Consider the following 19,033-nt stretch of genomic DNA (forward strand, 5'->3'; position numbering starts at 1 on the left):
CGCCGCCGATCTCTTAGTAGAGCAGGTGGAGAGGCCCCACAAACCAATCTCTCTGCCTGGAATATGGCCTGATGGGATGGGAAGTTCCTGCCAGAGTAGGACAGACCCCCCCCCCACTGCAACATTTATGCCAAGTGCAATGCTTTACATAGGGAAGAGAGTGGTTGGCTTCCATTCACTTGTATGTCGATGGGACCCCGTTTGCAGGGGGTTGACCCCCCCAAAAACCCTGTGTCTCGGGTGGGGCAACCTTTGCCCATTTCCAATACCCCCCAAATCGCAGGCCTGTGTGCTTTTGCCCTATAGAATTTGGTGGGAGCCGCCGAGAGCCTTAGATTCTGCTTCCTGGTCTGATGCTCAAATCTAGCGCTTCTTGGAATGTGACCATGACAGCAAGAATGTTGGGCGCTTGAACGTTGTGGAGCAGTTCTCAAAAACGCTCCACACCCATTATCTTGGTAGCCCTCACAACAGCCTAGTAAGGTAGGATGAGAAAGAGTTCTGAAGGAAGATGCGTGGGGGAACTCTTGGGCGGTCAAAGCCACAAGGCAACAGTAACCGTTCAAGCCTTGCAGATTAACCATGAATAGCTGCCGTCCTTAAATCATCATCTCAGGATGTTGCATTTCCTGTCCCTGGAGTAATCAAGGGGGCAGGCTTGCGGGGCCTCAGAGCTGACTGGACAGGAAATGTCTGCTTAATAGCCTAGTGAATGGGAGGGCAAGGAGCGTTCAGAGATGGATTGCAAAAGTCAGACACAGTATGCTTCTGAATGCTAGTTTCTGGAAACTGCAGGGGGAAAGTGCTCTTGTACTCAGATCCTGTTTGCAGGGTTCCCAGGGGCATCTGGTGGGCCACTGTGTGAACAGGATATGCTGGACTAGGTGGGCCCATGGCCTGATCCAGCAGGCTCTTCTAATGTTCCTAAAAGGCCTCTGGTGGGGAGGAGTGGTTTGACTACTGAACTAAGGCTGCATCAGGACTAGAGGCTTGATTGATTCATTTTAAATCCAGGAGGGACCAATGAGGTCACCTAGCTCAGCGTTTCCCAACCTGGTGCCCTCCAGATGCGTTGGTTTACAACTTCCATTAGCCCTAGCATCGTATGGCTATGTTGCCTGGGGCAGATTTATTTTATTTAACAAAACATATATAGCACTTGCTAGGACAAAGCGGTTTATAGTAGACACTCCCAAATATTCATGAAAAATGCCAACATAAAAAGTAAACACTGAAAACAACCTACATAAAAAAATTAAAATGTGAAACAAAAGCAGTAATTTTAAAACAGCTCACTTATTAAAATCACGTGTTAAAATTATATGCTAAAATATATGGCATGATTTCTGGATTTGCCTTAAAATAAATTCTGGAGAAAGGTGTTAAAAGAAACAGGCAATTACAGGATGTGCACTTCCACTCCCATTAGTCACACTCTTTGGATATATCAAAGAGCATGTTCTTACAGATGACAAAGGAATGGTTATTAATTTATTAACTGCAGCACAAATATCCATATGCTCTAAGTGGGAAAAGACAGGAACTCCCACACTGGAAGATTGGGTAATTAGCATTTGGGACGTAGTAAACATGTTCAAATTGACTAATTTAGTCAAAATCAGAGAGGGCAGACAGTCTTAACCATGAGTCGCCCCACTGACTATCAGGGAAACTGTGGTTTGTTTTTCCATGGTTTTTTTTGTTTTCCAGCTGCCCTTCCTTTGTAGCTTGGTGAGCACTTGGGGTGAGATGGGCAAATAAGCCATGGGTAAAGAAGGGTGCTGGATTCATATGTAACGCTAAGTCATAGGTGAAACAAACCAAGGTTCATAAGCCGACAACAAACCATCGCTTCAGATTGTGGCTTCTTGGCAATGAACAAACCATAGGGAAGCCATTGGGTAAGGTTTGCACATAATGCCCAGCCATGGCTTAATAAACCATAGTTCGTGCTACATGCAAACTAGGCAGGGTGTTGTTCTGGTGCAGGAGACACACATCTCTGGTCTCAGTGGCAAGAGCTCTCTCCTCAGGTTGCTTTCTGTCCTTTCCTCACGCGGGCTTCTGAGTGTGGAGAAATTCAGCAGGGGCCATTTCTGTTGTTGCTGCATGTTCACTGCGGTACCTGTTGAACTTCTCCCTGTTCTGCAGATGTCCTTTAGCCCAGGAGCTGTGGTCAAGGTCCTGAGGAGTTTAAATTCATTTGCTCTCTTTCCATCCCTCCCTCTTGCAGGCTTCTGCTCCAGTCTGGGATCGACATAAACCGGCAGACGAAGGCAGGCACTGCTTTGCACGAAGCGGCCTTGTGCGGCAAGACGGACGTGGTGCACCTCCTCCTGGACGTAAGCTCCCCACCCACCCCCAGCCGGCTTGCACCTGTGCAGGAAGGGCAGGGAGGCCTCTCAGCTTGGGCAGGTAGCATCTCTCTCGCCACGGAAAGCAGAGCTTGGCAGGGCCCCTTAAGCGCCGGGTTGCTGGTGCCCCACCCAGATGGCATCCTCATGCTCTTCCTTGCCAACTCTCAATCCAGTTAACCCCCGCTCCCCCGGATCTGTGCCCTCCCCAGAGTAGCTCTCCGTCTCTCTCAGGCCGCCCACCCCCCATCCTTCCATCTGTTTTTGCAGAGCGGGATCAACGCCCACATCCGAAATACCTACAACCAGACTGCACTGGACATTGTCAACCAGTTCACCGCCACCCAGGCCAGCAGGGAGATCAAACAGATGCTGCGAGGTGAGGGGGTGGGGAGATGGGGTCTTGCTGTGAGTGGAGGTTTTTTTAGCAGCTGGACTCATTTTTTCAGGGGCAGGGGTAAGGCCTGACAGTCTGGCAGAGGATGCTGTTAAAGTCAGCCACGCACAGGGGATGTCAGTCTTCCTTCTCTACTCATGCAAAAGCAGTCTGCAGGGGGATTAACATTGCTGTTCTACCTGGCAGGACTGTTGTGAGGTTCGCTCAGCTCTTTAATTTAATTGGGTTGTATCCAACGAAGGTGAGTAGAGCCGCTGAGATTAACGGGCCGAAGTTAGCTGGGTTTATTGATTTCAGCGGGTCTACTCTAGGCGTGACTAACATTGAAGACTCTAAGGATGGAAAATTTCAGGTCTGTCAGTTTCAAGATCTGTCAATTTCAGTTATCTCAGTTTCTCATTTTTCCAATCTTAAATTCAGTCCTCCACATTTCTGCAGCAATTTGCATTTTTTTTAAAAAAAATCCTCATGAAAATTCGCCAGCATTTTAGTGTGAATTTCCCCTAATAAATACATTTTGTAGGCAGTTTTGATTGCTTTGATTTAATACAAAAATGTATGCATTAATTTCTTATCATATAATGCAGTTTTGCATGTTATTTTCACTCATATATTCCTTTTTATACACACTTTCCTCTAACATATGCATTTTTGTAAATATTGTTTGGTTGGTGAACTGCATTGCAAAATTCGAATAAGTGCGAATTCCGAAGGATGGCTGCGGTTTCAGTTCTCATATTATTTTGGAAAGTGCAAATTGGATAGATTCAGCTTGAAATGCGAACTGAATTAAATTTCTCACCCATGCCTAGGATACACCCCAATTAATTAATTAATTTCATGATTTTTATACCCTGCCCTTCACCCAGTTCAGAGCATCAGGCAGCTTACAACACTGTGTACAATATAAATTGTAATATAAAAGAAAAACCAATGTAAAGTCCATTATAAAAACAGCAACACTATGCCTAAACCCCAGCTAGCATCATATGTTTTCATCTGTTGCATAAATGTAGCTAATGTGGAGGATTATTATCAAATTTGGGAGAGAGTTCCATAACTGGGGGGGACACCACTGAGAAGGCCCTGTATTGTGTCACTGTCTTGTCCACTATACTGGATGGTGGGACCACAAAGAGCACTTTCTGGTAGGGATGGAAAGATTTGCAAATTTAGTGCTCCAAGTTATTAATTTTTCCAATCTCAAATTCAGTTTTCTGTATTTCTGCAATGGTTTGCTTTTTAAAAAAAAAAAAATCAAAATTCACCAGCATTTTGGTGCAAAGTTCTTCTAGTAAACATATTTTTGTATGCAGTTTTAACTAATGTACACATTTCTGCAAGCAATTTCCGCTAAAGTAATGTATTTTTGTATGTTATTGACACTAATATATGCCTTTTAATGCACACTTTACCCTAGTGTGTGCAGTTTTGTAGACATTACCTGCCTGGAAAAATGGATTGCAACATTTGGAGAAGTGTGCATTTCAAAGGATATCTGTGTTTTGGTTCAAATGTGCATTTGGAAGGTTTGCATTTAAATGAGAACTGAATTGAATTTCTCCCCATCCCTCCTCTCTGGCAGATCTTAAGGGTCTCTCTCTTAGCTACTGAGCATACAGCTCTAGGAAAACGTATGTGAGACCCTTTCAACAATCAGAAAATTATAAATCCTTTCTGTAAGAAATATACTGGTGATGCCGTGGTCCTCTGTCTCCCTCTAGAGTATGTTATTAAGCAAACGTTGTAATCGTAATGTAGATTAGCTTAGTGAAGTCCTCAACGCCCTTTCCCAATAATCATTACAACGGCCCTAGTGTTGTGTATTTATCCCTGTTTTGCAGATAAGAGAGCTGAGGGAATTGCAGCTTGCCAAAGCCCAGCTAGTGAGTTTCCCGTATGTGCTCTTAGCCCTTTTCCACCAGCTCTTCAGCGCCTTAGCATTGGGAATCTTGAAGTTTAAAAACATGTTTCAGAAACTGGTTTGAGTGGCAAGAGTTCAGTTTTCAAAGTGGCTTTCATCTGTGGGACAGTAGGTCATGGATAGAAACTGTGGCCCCAAACTTGGAGACACGCACGTCCGTGTGAGTCAGCTCTTGAAATACTCCTAATTAAGCGGAACCTCATAGTGTGAACTTCTGTTCCTGGTGACCAGTGAGGAGGGCTTTTGGGTACGTTGGATGATGTGAATGTCCCGTTCATGTCAGGGAGGCTTCCGTGGGAGAATTCCTAGCCGATTGTGCGGTCCATCTTAATGAGCGTAGGTCAGGAGCGGTTTGCCAGTTGCCTTTCTCTGCCTTGATCCCCAAATGACTTAGGCCAGGGCTGGGCAGACTTCAGGCTTGCAAGATCTACTTTGTTTTTCACTAGAACCCCAAGACCTACCTTACCAGAGCCTGGTGCAAAAGACCCTACAGGGCTGTATTCAACTAAGTTCTCTCCAGAGTAGACCCACTGAAATTAGTGGGTCTAAGCTGCCCATGTCCATTATTTTAAATGGGTCTACTCTGAATAGAACTAATGTGGGGTATAACTCACAGTCTGGCATAAAGGACAAAGTGCCTCTGAGCTTATTCTGAGCCCAAGAATTGCTTTTCAGTCCTAGAAATTAACTTGAGCTTTCAGCCCTTTCACACCTACAAAAATAGTTCTATTCTTCTTGTTATTAAACAACTGAGAGGCAGAAACTTTTGCTGTTCCTTTTATTTATTTATATTTATTTGTTATTACATTTAAATCCCACCTTTTCTCAAAGGAGCTGAAGGTGGCACACATGGTTTTCCCTCTCGCCATTTCATCCTCACAACAACCCTGTGAGGTAGGTTAGGCTAAGAGATGGTGACTGGCCCAACGTCACATCCAGTGGGTTTCATGGCTGAGTTGGGGTTTTGAGCCCTGGTCTCCTGGTTCTAATCCAGCACTCTAACCACCACAACACCTTGCTCTGTACTGTAAATCACCCAAAGATATACCAGTAAATCCCAGTCTCCCATCTGCTCATCCCTCTGTTTGTGAAAAGTAGAGCAGTGACTTTAAGCATGTGCAGAGTGCGTTCCCGCCACCACTAAGCAACCGCAGTTAGCCTCCCCCTCTCTAGGATTTGGAAAAAGGGCTCTTGGGTGGGAAGGCCCTGCTTTCATGTAGCCTTGAGCCTCAGCACCTTTCTCTAGAATGCATGTGACCTCCTCCTCCTCCCCCCCATCTCTGCCTAGATGCTTCGGCTGCCCTGCAGGTCAGGGCCGTGAAAGATTACTGCAACAATTATGACCTGACAAGCCTCAACGTGAAAGCTGGAGATATCATCACGGTGAGTTGCCTCTTCCATACTGGGACTGGCCCTGTCAGAACCTGAGCCAGGAGTGTGCTAGCCAGAAGGCCCTGATCGGTTGGCCAGGCAGAGATGTGGCTCCTGGTGTCTCTAAGAAGCCTCGTCAGAAGGTGGTGCCTTCCAGATGTTCCTGGATTCCATCGTCCCTGACCTTTGGCAATGCTGGCTGGGGCTGATGGGGCAGTCCAACATCTGGAAGGGACCAGGCGGGCTATCCCTCATCCAGAGGCTTTATGCCAGGGGCTGGGAAACTTTTCAGCCTGAGGGCCACATTCCAATCTGGGCCATCTTCTGGGGGCCACATGCCAGTGGAGGGTGGAGCCAGAGACAAAAATGGGCAGAGCAATTGATGTAAAAATTACCTTCCTACAGTAGACTAGTTTCTACATACATTCATTCCCTCTCCCCCCAGAAGTGTAGTGGCAAATTCAGAAGTGCAGGGTCCCTTCATGATAGTCACAGCCACGTATCTGCCCCCCTTTTTTTTGCTGCTGGGTTGAGAATGAGATCCTTGTTAATGCCTTCTCCCACAACAACGGACAGCCCTAGGAGCTAATCAGCATGAGAGTGTTATCTACTGAGAAGAGTCTTCTCAGTGGCTGACTGTCCTTTCCCTCTGACTAGCTCCAATCAGCAGGAAAGGATAAGGAATCATGTTAGAAGACTCTTCCTAGTGACTAACACATTCCCCTTTCATGCTGATTGGCTTGTAGGATGCTGGAGACATTAGGACCCTGCTTCCAAAAAAGGTAATGGTCTGAGACCCCCTGAGTCCCTGGATCACTACATTCCTGTCTCCCCACCTGCTAATTAACTGCAATTAGGAGACACGTCTTGGGCTAGGAGGGAAAAGTTTTTGAGTGAGAGGGCTGGGACGTTGAGTCAGCCTTGAGTTCCTTGCACACCCCATTTAGGAAACTAAGTGCAAGCCAGACATCTAGCTCCCTTGGCCATCTGGTTGTGGGTTCGGGAAGGTCCTCAAGCAATCCATCATGAAGCTGATTCCGCTCCTCTGCCTGGGCTCCTTGTCTCCTTTACTCCCCCCATTCCCCAATTTGGATTTCCCAGGTCCTGGAACAGCATGCAGATGGGCGGTGGAAAGGCTGTATCCATGACAACCGGACTGGCAATGACCGCGTTGGCTACTTCCCTTCCACCCTAGTCGAAGCGATCAGCAAGCGCACAGGCAAGTGGTCTCCTCTCTCCGGGGACTCCCATCACTTTATTCCTGTCTAGTTCTTTGGGTGTAAGGCCCTTTGCCAGGGTTTGTCCTAACGTGCAGCGAGGCGCATATTGTGCAGTGTCAAAAAAATTGTGCAGCATGAAATATGTTCTTGTGCAATTGGGCATATGGGATTTAATAAGGAGCTAGGTAGTTGCTAAAAAAAAGAAACAGATGAGAAAAGATATTTAAAAATAAAAAGTGAAGATAAATATTGGTTCCTTTAAAATCGTCATAACCTTATATTAATGGTATATTGTGAGACTGATTGCTTGACTAGTTTTGGGGGCAGGGCTGCATGCATAGCAGGAAATAAAAGCAAAAGATAAATCTTGCCCTTTGCAGAAAGAGCTTCCCCCCCGTAGCAGATTTGGCTGGCTAGCTGGCTGCCCTGAGTTTTCCCCCCAGTTTGGCTCCTTGATGTTCTTTGCTAAAAAGCAAATAATGGAACAGGAGATCTATCACTGAGTTACTGCCTCTATTTGTGTCTTACACCAATGTGTCACCCTCAAAACTCTTCCACCATTGCACTGTGGGAGCAGTTGTTTTGCATGAATGAGCGAGCTCTTGTGCCATCTGGAGAACCTTTGGCCCTTCAGATGCTGGTGGGCTCCAGCTCACATCAACTGCAGCAGCCAGCATGGCCAATGGCTGGGGGAGTTGTGGTCCAATATCTGGAGGACCACAGATTCTCTTCCTCCGAGGTGGACTGGCTCTCATTTGCCATTGCCCAGTCACTGCAGAGAATACTGATCTAGATGGGACAGTTGATCTGGCTCAGGCTTCCTGTGATCCTGTGATCCTGTGTACGCCACTCCCAACAGCAGGGCCTCCTGCGGATCCCGTCATCAGGAGGTCCGTTCCACACAACATAGGAAGTGGACCATTAGTGTAGTGGCACCTACCCTTTGGAATTCCCTCCCCTGAAATATTAGACAGGCTCTGTTTCTGTTATCTTTTTGGCGCCTACTGAAGACCTTCCTCTTTCAACAAGCCTTTTAAGTGGAGACCTTATCCCAGCCTGCCTGTGTGTTGGAACTGCTTTTTAAGATGTCTTTAAAATACGTTTTAAAGATGTTTTAAAGATGTTTTTAGTGTATTATCGCTTGTTTGCTGCCCTGGACTCCTTATTTAATGTAAATTAAATAATAACAATAAATGGCCTAAAATTCCCCGTCCCTCCTGCTTCTGCTCCTGGTCTGGAGGGCCCATTTCATGTTGCCTTTTGTTGTTTCTGTTGCCAGGTCCGTGGTGGGATGCAGGGCCTTGCCTAGGGCAGTTTCAAGCCATCTCCCTCCCGCTGGCTGGCAGGGCCTGCGTGCCTAACGGCCACTCCTGCTTCTCCTCTTCCACTTCCTCCTCCACCTCTTCCTCCTCCCATCATCAAGTCCATGTCCTTCCTCCGCCACCACGGCACCCCCTCCAGCCTCTTTTGAGTTCCTTTGGCTACCGCAGGCTCCCCCACGGCGCCGTGGAAGGGCCTGGCGCCAATGCAGGTAGCCCATCCGTTGCCTCGTTCGCTTTTAATTTGCGCTTTTGCCATATGTTGTTCTTGTGTTCCTTTAGCTTTTCATTCCCCCAACACCCCCATTTTGCTCTCTCTCTCTGTGTGTGTGTGTAAGTAGGTGTGAGTAAGATTATTATCATCTTCAGATTAATTTATAAAGCATCTAGTAATATCACAGCATGCAGGAAGCTTTGCAAAATTAACATAAGCAAAAAAAAGTCTCCACCTCAAGTATCTTACAGTCTTAATTTTCAGCTGAGCGGAAAGCTGTCCAAAGAGAATTTCTGGCTTGAAATTTTGGGTACCTGGGGGGGGGGATATGACCCCCTCGGTTCCCTGGCTTGTGGTTTTTTTGCCAGTTTCATGGGGGATTTGGCGGGGGGGATATGGTAGCTGGCAGCTAGTGGCCACCTGGAGCACCATTTTGTGCCTGATCCTTGAAAATAATAAAGATTCCCCTATAAATGCATGTGCGTGCCCGCGCACACACTTTTATGAATGAGGTGTCACAGTTGGGTGTGTGTGATATTTTGTGGGTGATGAAAGCAGGGCACCAGACACAGCTGGGCAAGGGAATACAAATCTGCTGCTCCTGAATGCTTTTTGAAGGGGGAAAAAAGCTCATTTTCGGGGATGTTTGTTTATATTCCTTAGTAAGAACTGCGTGGAAAAACCTTGTCACTTACCTAAGCAGACTGAAAGCCGAGATGATACGTATGTGTGTTTAAGGAGAGAATGCAAGGTGTGGAGGGGAGAGAGAGGTGGTGCCCCCCCTCCAGTCCTTGGGGGGCCCAAGGGAGAAGGGGCCAAATCATTTCAGAGACTGGGAGAGTTTGAGGTGGCGGAATTGGGGAGGCGACAGCAGAATCAACCTTCGCCAAGTTGGTGTCCTGCAGATGTTTTGGGCTACAGTGCCTCTCAGCCCCTGTGTCCTAGGGCTGTCCTGCCTGGAGCAGATGCGAGTGGTGGACCCTAACCTCTGGAAGGTCCCAGGCTGGGCCAGAAAGACAGGGAGGGTGGATGCCGCAAAGATCTGCAACAGTAAGGAACGGGGAGTTTGTGCCGGGTGCAGACGGAGCAAGGAGTGAGCCGAGTGAGTGTGAGCACGAGGTTCAGATGCTGCCCTTTTCCTTCTGAGAACCATTTTAGCATTTGTGTAGCACAACCACATCCCATCTCCCTCCTCCTCCTCCTCCCTCTCCTCAGCCTCCCCTCTCAGCCCGTGGCTCTTTGTTCAAGGGGGCAAACATCACCTCTCCGCGTAAGGAAACTGGAGCAGGATTTTGTGCATTCATTTCAATAAGGGTGTACAGGAAAAAGTGTTATTCCGTCATTTATTTATTTATTTGTTTGTTTTTGCAATGGTTGCTGAGCCGAGCTGGAGACAGTCAGGGCAGTGTTGGTTCATTCCGGTAGTGAAAGGGTTGGAGGCTTTTGGATTCTCAAGCCCCTCAACCGTCCCCTGGTGGCTCAGGATGCAAATGGAGAAGACGCATGATCAATCTGCACAATAGTTTATTTGGGTCTTTAGAAAATCAGGCCAAAGGGAGGGCGGGGGGCTGTGCAATCTTCCTGACATTCAGACACCCCCCCAGTGGGATTTTGCTGACTTAGTTCATGTTGTGTGTGTGCATCTCTCTCTCTGCTTGGTGCAATGGTTGTCTTTGACCCTGAAGGTTCCCGAGTGTCTGATGCCAGCCCATCCCACTTGTCACCACCACCTGGCGGATCCGCTACCATGCCAGCCCCACCGGAAGAGATCTGGGTGCTTCGGAAACCCTGTGCAGGTAAGAACGTACAAGAATGTCAGCAGAGTCCTGCGGGGTCAAGCAAAACCCTCTTCTAGTCCAGCATCCTGAGATGGGTCACGGGTGGAGCACCCGCCTTGCATGCAGGGGGTCCCAGATTCAATCCCCGACAGCATCTCCAAGTAGGGCTGGAGGAAACTCCCTGCCTGAAACCCCGAGGAGCCATTGCTGCTAGTCAGTGCCGACATTCCTGAGCTAGATGGACCAGTGGTCTGACTCCCTATAAGGCAGATTCCTATCCTGTTGTCACAGTGGCCAACTGGTAGCCTGTGCTCACATCCACCCTGCACATTTCAAGGACGTCGCTTCCTCCAAAGAATCCTGGGAAATGCAGCTTATCTATTACACAGCTGCCATTCCCAGCAGCCTTAATGAACTACAGTTCCCAGGATCCTTTGTGGGTGGTGTGGCCTGTGGCTCTCCAGATGGCACTGGGCTACCTTATCCCATCAGCCTCCCTGGTTTCTTGGCCATGCTGGCTGAGGCTGCTGGGCTTTGGGGTCCGGCAACATCTGGAGGGCCGCAGGGTCCCCCACCCCTGCTTTAGTGGCAATTGATCTTCCTGACGAGGCACGCCTGGCGCCAACATTACTATCCTTTCGGCGCCAGGTTAAAACTTTCCTCTTCTCCCAGGCATTTTAGCATTTTAGTGTTTAGTATTTTAATATGTGTTTTTGTCTGTCTTAAAATGTTTAATGTGTTTTAATTGTAGATGGAAGTTTTAGTTTGTACACTGCCCAGAGAGCTTCGGCTATGGGGCGGTATAGAAATTTAATAAAATAAAAATAAAATAAATAAGGGGAGAAGCTTTGCAAAACCCCCGCAAGAGTTGCTAGTCTGTTGGGGGCTGGCAGAGGAGGGATGGAGGGCTGCTTTTCTGAGTGGGGCGCAGAGTGTGGGATTTCCATCTTCTAACAGCTGAGGAGCCTCAGGCCCGGGCAGGCTGAATGTGGCCCCCAGCACCTCACTGTCTGGCCCTCGGGACTCTCCCCGGGCTACACCCTACTCTGGATCTGCTTCACACTGTGTGTGTGTTTTTGCCAGCTGGGATGCATACTTGAACTCTGATCCTGGACTCTTGCTTGCCTGGACAGAAAGGGGCATCGGAGCGTGCCTAGAAACGAGCCTGCTGTACAAATGTGCATTTGTTGCTCCGCCCATTTTGGCTGTTGGCCCGCCCACCGTTGGCATTTGGCCCTCTACCTGCTGGCCAGCTTGGTTTCTTTGCTGGGGGTCCGTCATCTCTCATCCGCCAGAATAAAAGTCCCTCCCTCCTTACATGCAATTCCTGGTGACCTCTGCCTGCCAGGCGAGTGCTTACTTGCAAGGCTGCTGTAGAGGTTAGCCCAGATGATTGTTCAGGAACTTCTCTCCTTGCCCCATGGCCCCACGTGGCCTCTGACTCTCTCTCCCCTCCCTGTTGGTTAGGCGGTGACCGCAGCAGCGTTGGCAGCACCGGCAGCGTGGCAAGCGGGCGCAGCTCAGGGAGCGGCCAAAGCACGGGGAGCGGAGGCCACGCGGCCCTCCACCCGGGCTCAGAAGGCGTGAAGGTGAGCCAGGCTGCCAGTGTCTCTGAGCATGTTTGGAGTGTTGTCTTTGCAGCGGTAAACCCTGGGATTCAGGCATCTTCTCCCAAACTCTCCAGGCTGGTTTGAATCCCAGCGCTTCAAATAAACTCATCCACTGCCAAATAAAGGTTTCACCCTTGCCATTGAGCAGAGTAGCCTGAGCCTTCCTGGCACCCTCCAGCCCTTTTGGACTACAACTCCCATCAGATGGGAGTTTTAGACCAAAATGTCTGGAAAGTGCCAGGTTGGCTAAGGTGGCTTTATAGGACTCTGCTGGCTGGGGCTGATGGGAACTGTTGCCCAGAATGTTGGGGGGGGGGCGCCAGGTTGGCAAAGGTGGCTGTAGCTCATCTTTGCAACGTGGAAGGTTGCATGTCCTCTGTGGCCCCCTTGTGCCTGCAGCCAGTATTGGCTCGCCTCTTATAACGCCAGCTAAGTGGGCATATTGACCAGAGTCTTGTTCCATTCCCTAGCAAAAATGGGCCGGGAGGAGGGGGGGCGGAGAGAGAGAGAGAGACTGACTCAACTCACTCCCCCAATGCACTCCCCCACCCCAGACCGTTCTTTTTCTGGATTGTCTTCTCCTACACCGGAAGCCTCTTTTTAACGTGGGCATGCCGGCTTGGCTGCAGCCGTGAATCCAAGCGGGCAGCACCAATGTGCCACCTCTTTTCCTTGCCATACCAAAGTGTGGTAGTGTTGGAGGTCTGGGGGAGGGAGAGAACCGCCAGTTTTTAAAACATGTTTTCCAGCACCCTTTTTGTGCGCAGCCCTTATCATTATTATTTTTTAACGGAGTGTCTGTTCTTTTCCCTCTGTTTCCCTCCTCCCTCACCACTCCTCAGCTGTTGGCAACCGTCCTTTCCCAGAAGGCCTCTGTGCAAGAATCTGCCGTGGGTGATGGGCCTGCCAAAGCACTGGAGACGCCCGCAGGTGCGTGGATGCTCCGTGCCAGAGCTCATCCTCTGTACCCGCCAGAACGCGTGTACTTGTTTTTTCCTTATTCCCTTGACAAGCTGCTTCTCCTGCTCAGAAAATCTTCCTGGCTAAAAATGACCCTCCCTCTCTGCTGCTGCCATGCCTTCGCTTGCTTCGGTTAGTGGGGAGAAACGAGGGGGGCAGTGGGGGGTTGGGGCTGCCGACGCTTGCGTCCCAGGGAGAGGGACCCCCCATTCTGTCTCCCTGGCTGGCCTCCAGCAAGGGAACAATCTGGCTTCAGTCAGACACAGAGCTGCTTATTGCTGGCTGGTCTCCCCCTCTGCCTTGCAACAACCCATCTATCTCTATTCTCACCACCACCAACACAATTTGGGGAGGGAGTTCTGAACTCTGGATGTTTCAGCCTCCCTGAAATGCTTCTTTGGACCCTGTGGTGTTCCCAGGCACGACTCACTGTACGGTGGATCTGAAAGGGACCCTCTTCCCCCGGAGGGTGCGGGTAACCTTTCCTGCGCTGTTGCAGCAGATCTGCTTGGTGGCAGAGCGCCTTTGGAGATGCTCTGAGGCTGGTTGGTGGCGCGGGTGAGAGGCAGATGGCTCTCTGCTTTGGGTATATCTGCTTCTTCAGGGTGATGTTGCAAGGGCTTCTTTGCAGACCGGGATCAGATTAGTGTGTTAAGATGCTTGCTTCTGGCGGCGGGAGAAGAAGATATTATAGGGTTGTGTTCTGTTTTTTTAAGTGGAATGAATTCTCCCCACCCCCCTGCTCAAGACATCCAAAAATGTTGATTCCAGCGATCCGTGTCGTTCACCCTTGTGCTTCTGGGAGGTTCACAAGTGTGGCAAGGGTTGCTTATCGGTCAGGAGGAGTCCCCCAGTGTCTAGGAGACACAACTTCTGAAGTGGAGGCAGCCCATCCCTTTTTTTTAATGGGGAGGGGGGATGTCAGGGCTAGAAAGAGAGCCAGCCACCTTCCCTCCCCATCTTCAAGAGATGAAGATGGCGGCATGCCAATGGTGTGGCTGAGACTTTCGGTGCCTTTTGCCCCTCGACGGTTTGCTGATGATCCAGATGGATGTGCGGCGTGCTTGCTGAGTTACAAGCGAGTGTGGCAACCTTGCCAGCGAGCATCTGTGTTCCTTCAAGGTCACCTTGGCTGCCATCTTGGTCTGGTGCCACCTGGGTCTGGCTGTGAGCAAGCAGCCAGCAAGTGTCTGTTTCTGTGGCCCTTGCTGAGAAGGTTCTAGCCTTCTCTTCCGTGCCCAGCGTTTCTGGGGCTCGCTCGCTAGGTCAGAGGTGAGGAACCGAAGGCCAAGAGGCCAAATGCGGCCCTCTGGGACTCCCAGTCTGGTCCTTGGAACTCTCCCTAGGGCCCTCCCCTCCCTGTTCCGCATGTCCTTCGGTGCTTTTGCTTGAACTGAATGTGCCATAGGAGCAAAGGAAGCAGTCTTAGACCGCGTCAGACCGCTGGTCCATTTAGCTCAGTATTGTCCACACTGACTGGCAGCAGCTCTCCAGGGTTTCAGGCGGGGGTGGTTCCCAGCCCTACCTGGAGATGCTGCCAGTGGGGATCAAACCAGGGACCTTCTGCTGATGCTTGACCACTGAGCTATGATGGCCCTTCCATTCAGGAACACAAGAAGTGTCCTTATACCGCGTCAGGCCAACAGTCTCTGTAGCTCAATAGTGTCCGCACGGGCTCGCAACAGCTCTTCATGACTTCAGGCAGGGGCCTTCCTGCACACAGAGCAGATGCTCTCCCACTCACCTGCGTACCTTTCCCTTGACCTGTCGGCCTGGGAGCTGTCCAAGGCAGTCCCCGCAGGCCCTTGCATCGTGCTCATCTGCCCCTTCCTGCCCGATTTGTGCCAGGTTCTTCTCGGACGCAGAGTTTGAGCAGCTCCTCCTACCCAGGGCAGCCCTATGGTGACCAGCCTCCAAAGAAGGTGGAGCCCATGTCGGAAGGGAAGGCAAGTTTGGGAATCGCGCTGAGCGGGTTGTGAAGTTGATGGAGCAGCACATGCTTGTGGGTAACCCAGTCGTTGGTCATTTCCCAGCTGTAGTTTGAGGGAAAGGCCAGGCCAGCCATTCTGGTGACACTTGTCCTGGCTGGTGTTGGGGCTGCTTGCCTTGCCCATTTGCTTGTTAGCATGAGGGCCCGTGGCTCACAAACGCTCCGTGGCTCATAAAAAACTGTGTAACAGAAGCTGCAATGTGTTGTGTGTAGAAAAGCTGATTAAGAACAACTTTTAACTGCATGGGATATAAACAAAGAGAAGGGGCTGTGTTTATTTCAGGGGCTGCCACACTTTTTGTGCCTGTGGGCAAGGTTTGGAATTTTGAGAAAGTGCTGTGGGCGCCAGTCACAAAATGGCTGCCATGGGGGGTGTAGAAGAGGCCGAGCCAAGTGCAAAACAGGAACTAAGAAGAGGAAATGGTGAGTTGTAGCCATCTAAGCCCTACTCAGAACAGACCCATTGAAATTAATGGACCTGAATTAGTTATGTTCATTAATTTCAGTGAGTCTACTCTAAGTAGGATGAGCATGGATACAACCCAGTCTCTCGGGCATAGTAGATTTTTGAGGGGATGCCGACTGAAACCTTTCACAAGCAACATCGGTACTGGTGCCCACGACTGCTGCGCTGGTGAACCCTGGTTTATTAAGCATCTGGCCCTCCCTATTCCAAGGGTTCAGGGTAGGTGATTTTCAAAGTGCATAGAAATTATCGGTGAATAATTGCCCATCTTTCTGCTGCCAGAGCTCAGAGGCTGTCTACCAGTGGCTGTGCAAGTTCCAGCTGCAGCTTTATGCTCCCAACTTCATCAACGCTGGCTATGATATCCCCACCATCAGCCGGATGACACCAGAGGTGAGGGCTTTCCGGGGCAGAGGTGGGAGGGAACTGCACTTGCCAAACAGCACAGCACACAGGCGTTAGGAATGGGAGACCTGTTGTGTTAGGAGCGGGCTTGTTAAGGGAGCACCATCTTTTCCTACCAAATCAGTCTTTCTTCTATAGCAAAATATATTGCCTAGCAATGAACAACAGACAACCTAACAGATGCTATGGAGCAGTAGTGGCTGGTGGCCCCATGTCAGTGGGGCAGTGGAATCCGCTCCAGGTACTACTCCGAACTTTCAAGTAGCTATCCAGGGTTCTTCAGCTCCTTGAAAGTTTGGACTAAACCCCGGAGTAGATTCCACTGCCCCACTGACACAGAGCCATCAGCCACCACTGCTATGCATTAAATCAGCCTTCCACAACCTGGTGCCCTCCAGTTGTCTTGGACTGCAACTCCCATCAGCCCTAGCAGGCACCACTGTTTTGATATTAACTCCCATCAGTGGCCAAAACATCTGGAGGGGGCCATGGGGAAGGCTAGCCTAAGCGATCATCGCTCTCTCTCTTTTTCATATATAGAAAAAGAAATATGAGCTACAAGGCAAGATGTCACTGGAGCTCTTCCCTAGTTACTTGCCCTTATAAACATGCCATAAGCAGCAGAATTTATAGCATTTATTCTGTCAACAGTTTCAGGTCCTTTCCAGTCAGGGTCTCTCTCTTCCTCCCCATCTAGAGGTGCGTTCTTAAGAACTGTTTTCTACAGTGGAATTAGAGGTTTCTCTCCTTGTGGGGAGATTTCCCTGTCCTTCCCGCTAACAGCAAACGTGGGTGGTGAGTGCCCATTGGAATCAAAGCAGAATCACTGAGAAAACCAGACAGGCTCAGAAGAACCCTGACATTTGCAGAAGTGTAACATAATGTTCTGAAGAAAAATGGAAAACTAGATGGAGTTTGGGGGGCAGGGGAATAGGAAAAGAGGATCCTGGAGGAAGGCCTAGCCAGCTAGGTGGCACTCTGAGCAGGATCACTTGTTAGGAGGGTGGATACACTGCAACATTTTGTTGCAAGTCCCCTTGTACAAAATGATGCAGCTTTACTGTCAGCCTGGCTGGTGTGAGCCACGAGCCAACTTTCCCTAGTTGGGCAGCAGACAACTTGGTCCCCTTCATTGGAACCCTCAAGGCTTTGCCAGCGAACCCGGGCCCTGACGGGTGACTTGGCTCCCACGGTTTTCTATTTGGGGCTTCTGGGTGGCTGCTTTTGCGGCACCCGGCAGAAGTGACTGTTCTGTTTGCTGTAGGATCTGACGGCCATTGGGGTCACGAAGCCAGGACACAGAAAGAAAATCACCTCAGAGATCAACAGCCTAAACATTTCTGAATGGCTACCAGAGTACAAGCCAGTAAGTTTTCTCTCCTCTCCACGCATTGGGCTTGTTGAAATTGAGAGATTGATATCTCAGGCTTGTTACCCTGAGATGATAACTCCCCACTTACACCAACGAAGACATTCCAGGGTGCAGCAGCAATGCACCCTTGTGATTTGTCTCCTGGTCACTCTTTGCTTCAGCACTACACCTCTAATTGCTGCTGAGGCACTGTCTTTCTGCAGCCATCTGAAAGCAGAATTAAAATTCTGGCTGTACACATCGCTTCATACAGCATATCTGGTAGTTCCTTTCCCCATAGCTAGGATCTTTCCAAATGTTTACTCAGAAGTCAGCACCGAACCCTGCAACATTGATTAAAAGCTTCCTTTTTATAGTTTCTGTGCTTTTACTGTTTCTGGTTCAGTGCAATGAAGCATTATGGATGAATTACCTACTAGATTACCCTTAATGCCATCTGTGTTCCTTTGTCCATGGTGAAGGAGTGGGGAAGAGGAGGCTTTAATTACTGGTTCCTCCTCATAATTCCCCCTCCCCCTTTCATTTACAGTGAAGTAGACTATTTCATTGTAAACAATGAAAAGAACGGGGGGGGGGAGAGACGAAGCCAGTAATTAAAGCCTTCCGTTGCAGAAATAGAAACTGACAGTAAAGAGTAATTAAGAGGGGCTATTCTAGAGGGAAATCATTATTAAACCTGCGGCCTTGCTCAACAGAACGTGATTGAAAGGGTGGAAGCTGCAAGCAGAAAGCTTTTAATGAAAGGTGCATAATCCTCAAAAATCCTCTCAGTCAAGCTTAGCCAGTCCACAGGGGAATGGCTGGCATTTGCACGTGTGTTGGGGCGGGGGGCGGAAATGCCAGAAATCAAGTGTGAAAAAAGACAGAACAATACAGAAAACATTGGGAGGTAATGACCTGGTAACAACATACCTTCAATTCTCCATAAAAGTGCGATTCCAAAGGAAGGCACTTTCACGCTAGACTTTTGCTGTGGAAGCAACCTGTAGGTTCTGGGAGCAAATGCACGGCACCAAGGACTGAATTCGGAGGTCTGCCTGTTTCGTTATGATGCGATTCCGGGAGTGCCTCTCCTTTCAATATACGCTTTGTTTGTCTTCTCTCTCTTCCAGGCTAACTTGGCTCTCTGGCTCTCCATGATTGGGCTGGCTCAATATTACAAAGTCCTGGTGGAAAATGGCTATGAGAACATTGATTTCATCACAGATATAACTTGGGAGGACCTGCAGGAGATCGGCATCACCAAGCTGGGTGAGAGGAAGCACATCCCCCACCCCAGGCTGAAGCCAGTGTCGAGGCTGGCCAGTGCCTAACATGGCTACGCCGTATGTGCATTGTGTGTATGTGGAAGATAAAGGCAGTCGGGGAAGGGAAGCACAGGGTATCTTGTGCCTTTTGGGCATTTTCTTGTCCGGGGGAAGAGGTGGGCATGCGGAAATCCCGCATGATTTTTAATTCTATTGTTATTGCTTCTGTTATCTCTTCTGTTGTATTTTATTATATTACAATTTGCATTCCATAGAATTTAAATTGTGATGCGATAAAATACAGTATAAGAAGTAAGAGAAACAATAAAAAATACAATTAAAAATCAGTATATTTAATACAGACATGCTGTGAGCCACCAGAATAAAGCTTACAGACCACTGTGAA

General features: G+C 49.1%; 1 protein-coding gene across 4 annotated transcripts in view; it reads left to right on the forward strand.

Moving 5' to 3' along the window:
* CASKIN1 (CASK interacting protein 1) overlaps positions 1-19,033 on the forward strand; it is a 92,330-nt gene that overhangs the window by 61,426 nt on the left and 11,871 nt on the right. Inside the window, exons 7-19 of one of the 4 annotated variants that reach the window (XM_061600043.1) lie at positions 2,234-2,342; positions 2,625-2,733; positions 5,964-6,058; positions 6,793-6,828; positions 7,148-7,265; positions 8,546-8,797; positions 10,485-10,595; positions 12,045-12,166; positions 13,030-13,117; positions 14,996-15,093; positions 15,886-15,996; positions 17,273-17,374; positions 18,493-18,631. In XM_061600043.1, coding sequence (XP_061456027.1) covers positions 2,234-2,342; positions 2,625-2,733; positions 5,964-6,058; positions 6,793-6,828; positions 7,148-7,265; positions 8,546-8,797; positions 10,485-10,595; positions 12,045-12,166; positions 13,030-13,117; positions 14,996-15,093; positions 15,886-15,996; positions 17,273-17,374; positions 18,493-18,631 — 1,490 coding nt within the window. The remainder of the gene's footprint in view (positions 1-2,233; positions 2,343-2,624; positions 2,734-5,963; positions 6,059-6,792; positions 6,829-7,147; positions 7,266-8,545; positions 8,798-10,484; positions 10,596-12,044; positions 12,167-13,029; positions 13,118-14,995; positions 15,094-15,885; positions 15,997-17,272; positions 17,375-18,492; positions 18,632-19,033) is intronic. The other 3 variants (XM_061600045.1, XM_061600044.1, XM_061600046.1) reach the window with 3 other exon arrangements.

Source organism: Rhineura floridana, chromosome 17 (assembly GCF_030035675.1).
Source record: "Rhineura floridana isolate rRhiFlo1 chromosome 17, rRhiFlo1.hap2, whole genome shotgun sequence".
Taxonomy (NCBI): Eukaryota; Metazoa; Chordata; class Lepidosauria; order Squamata; family Rhineuridae; genus Rhineura; species Rhineura floridana.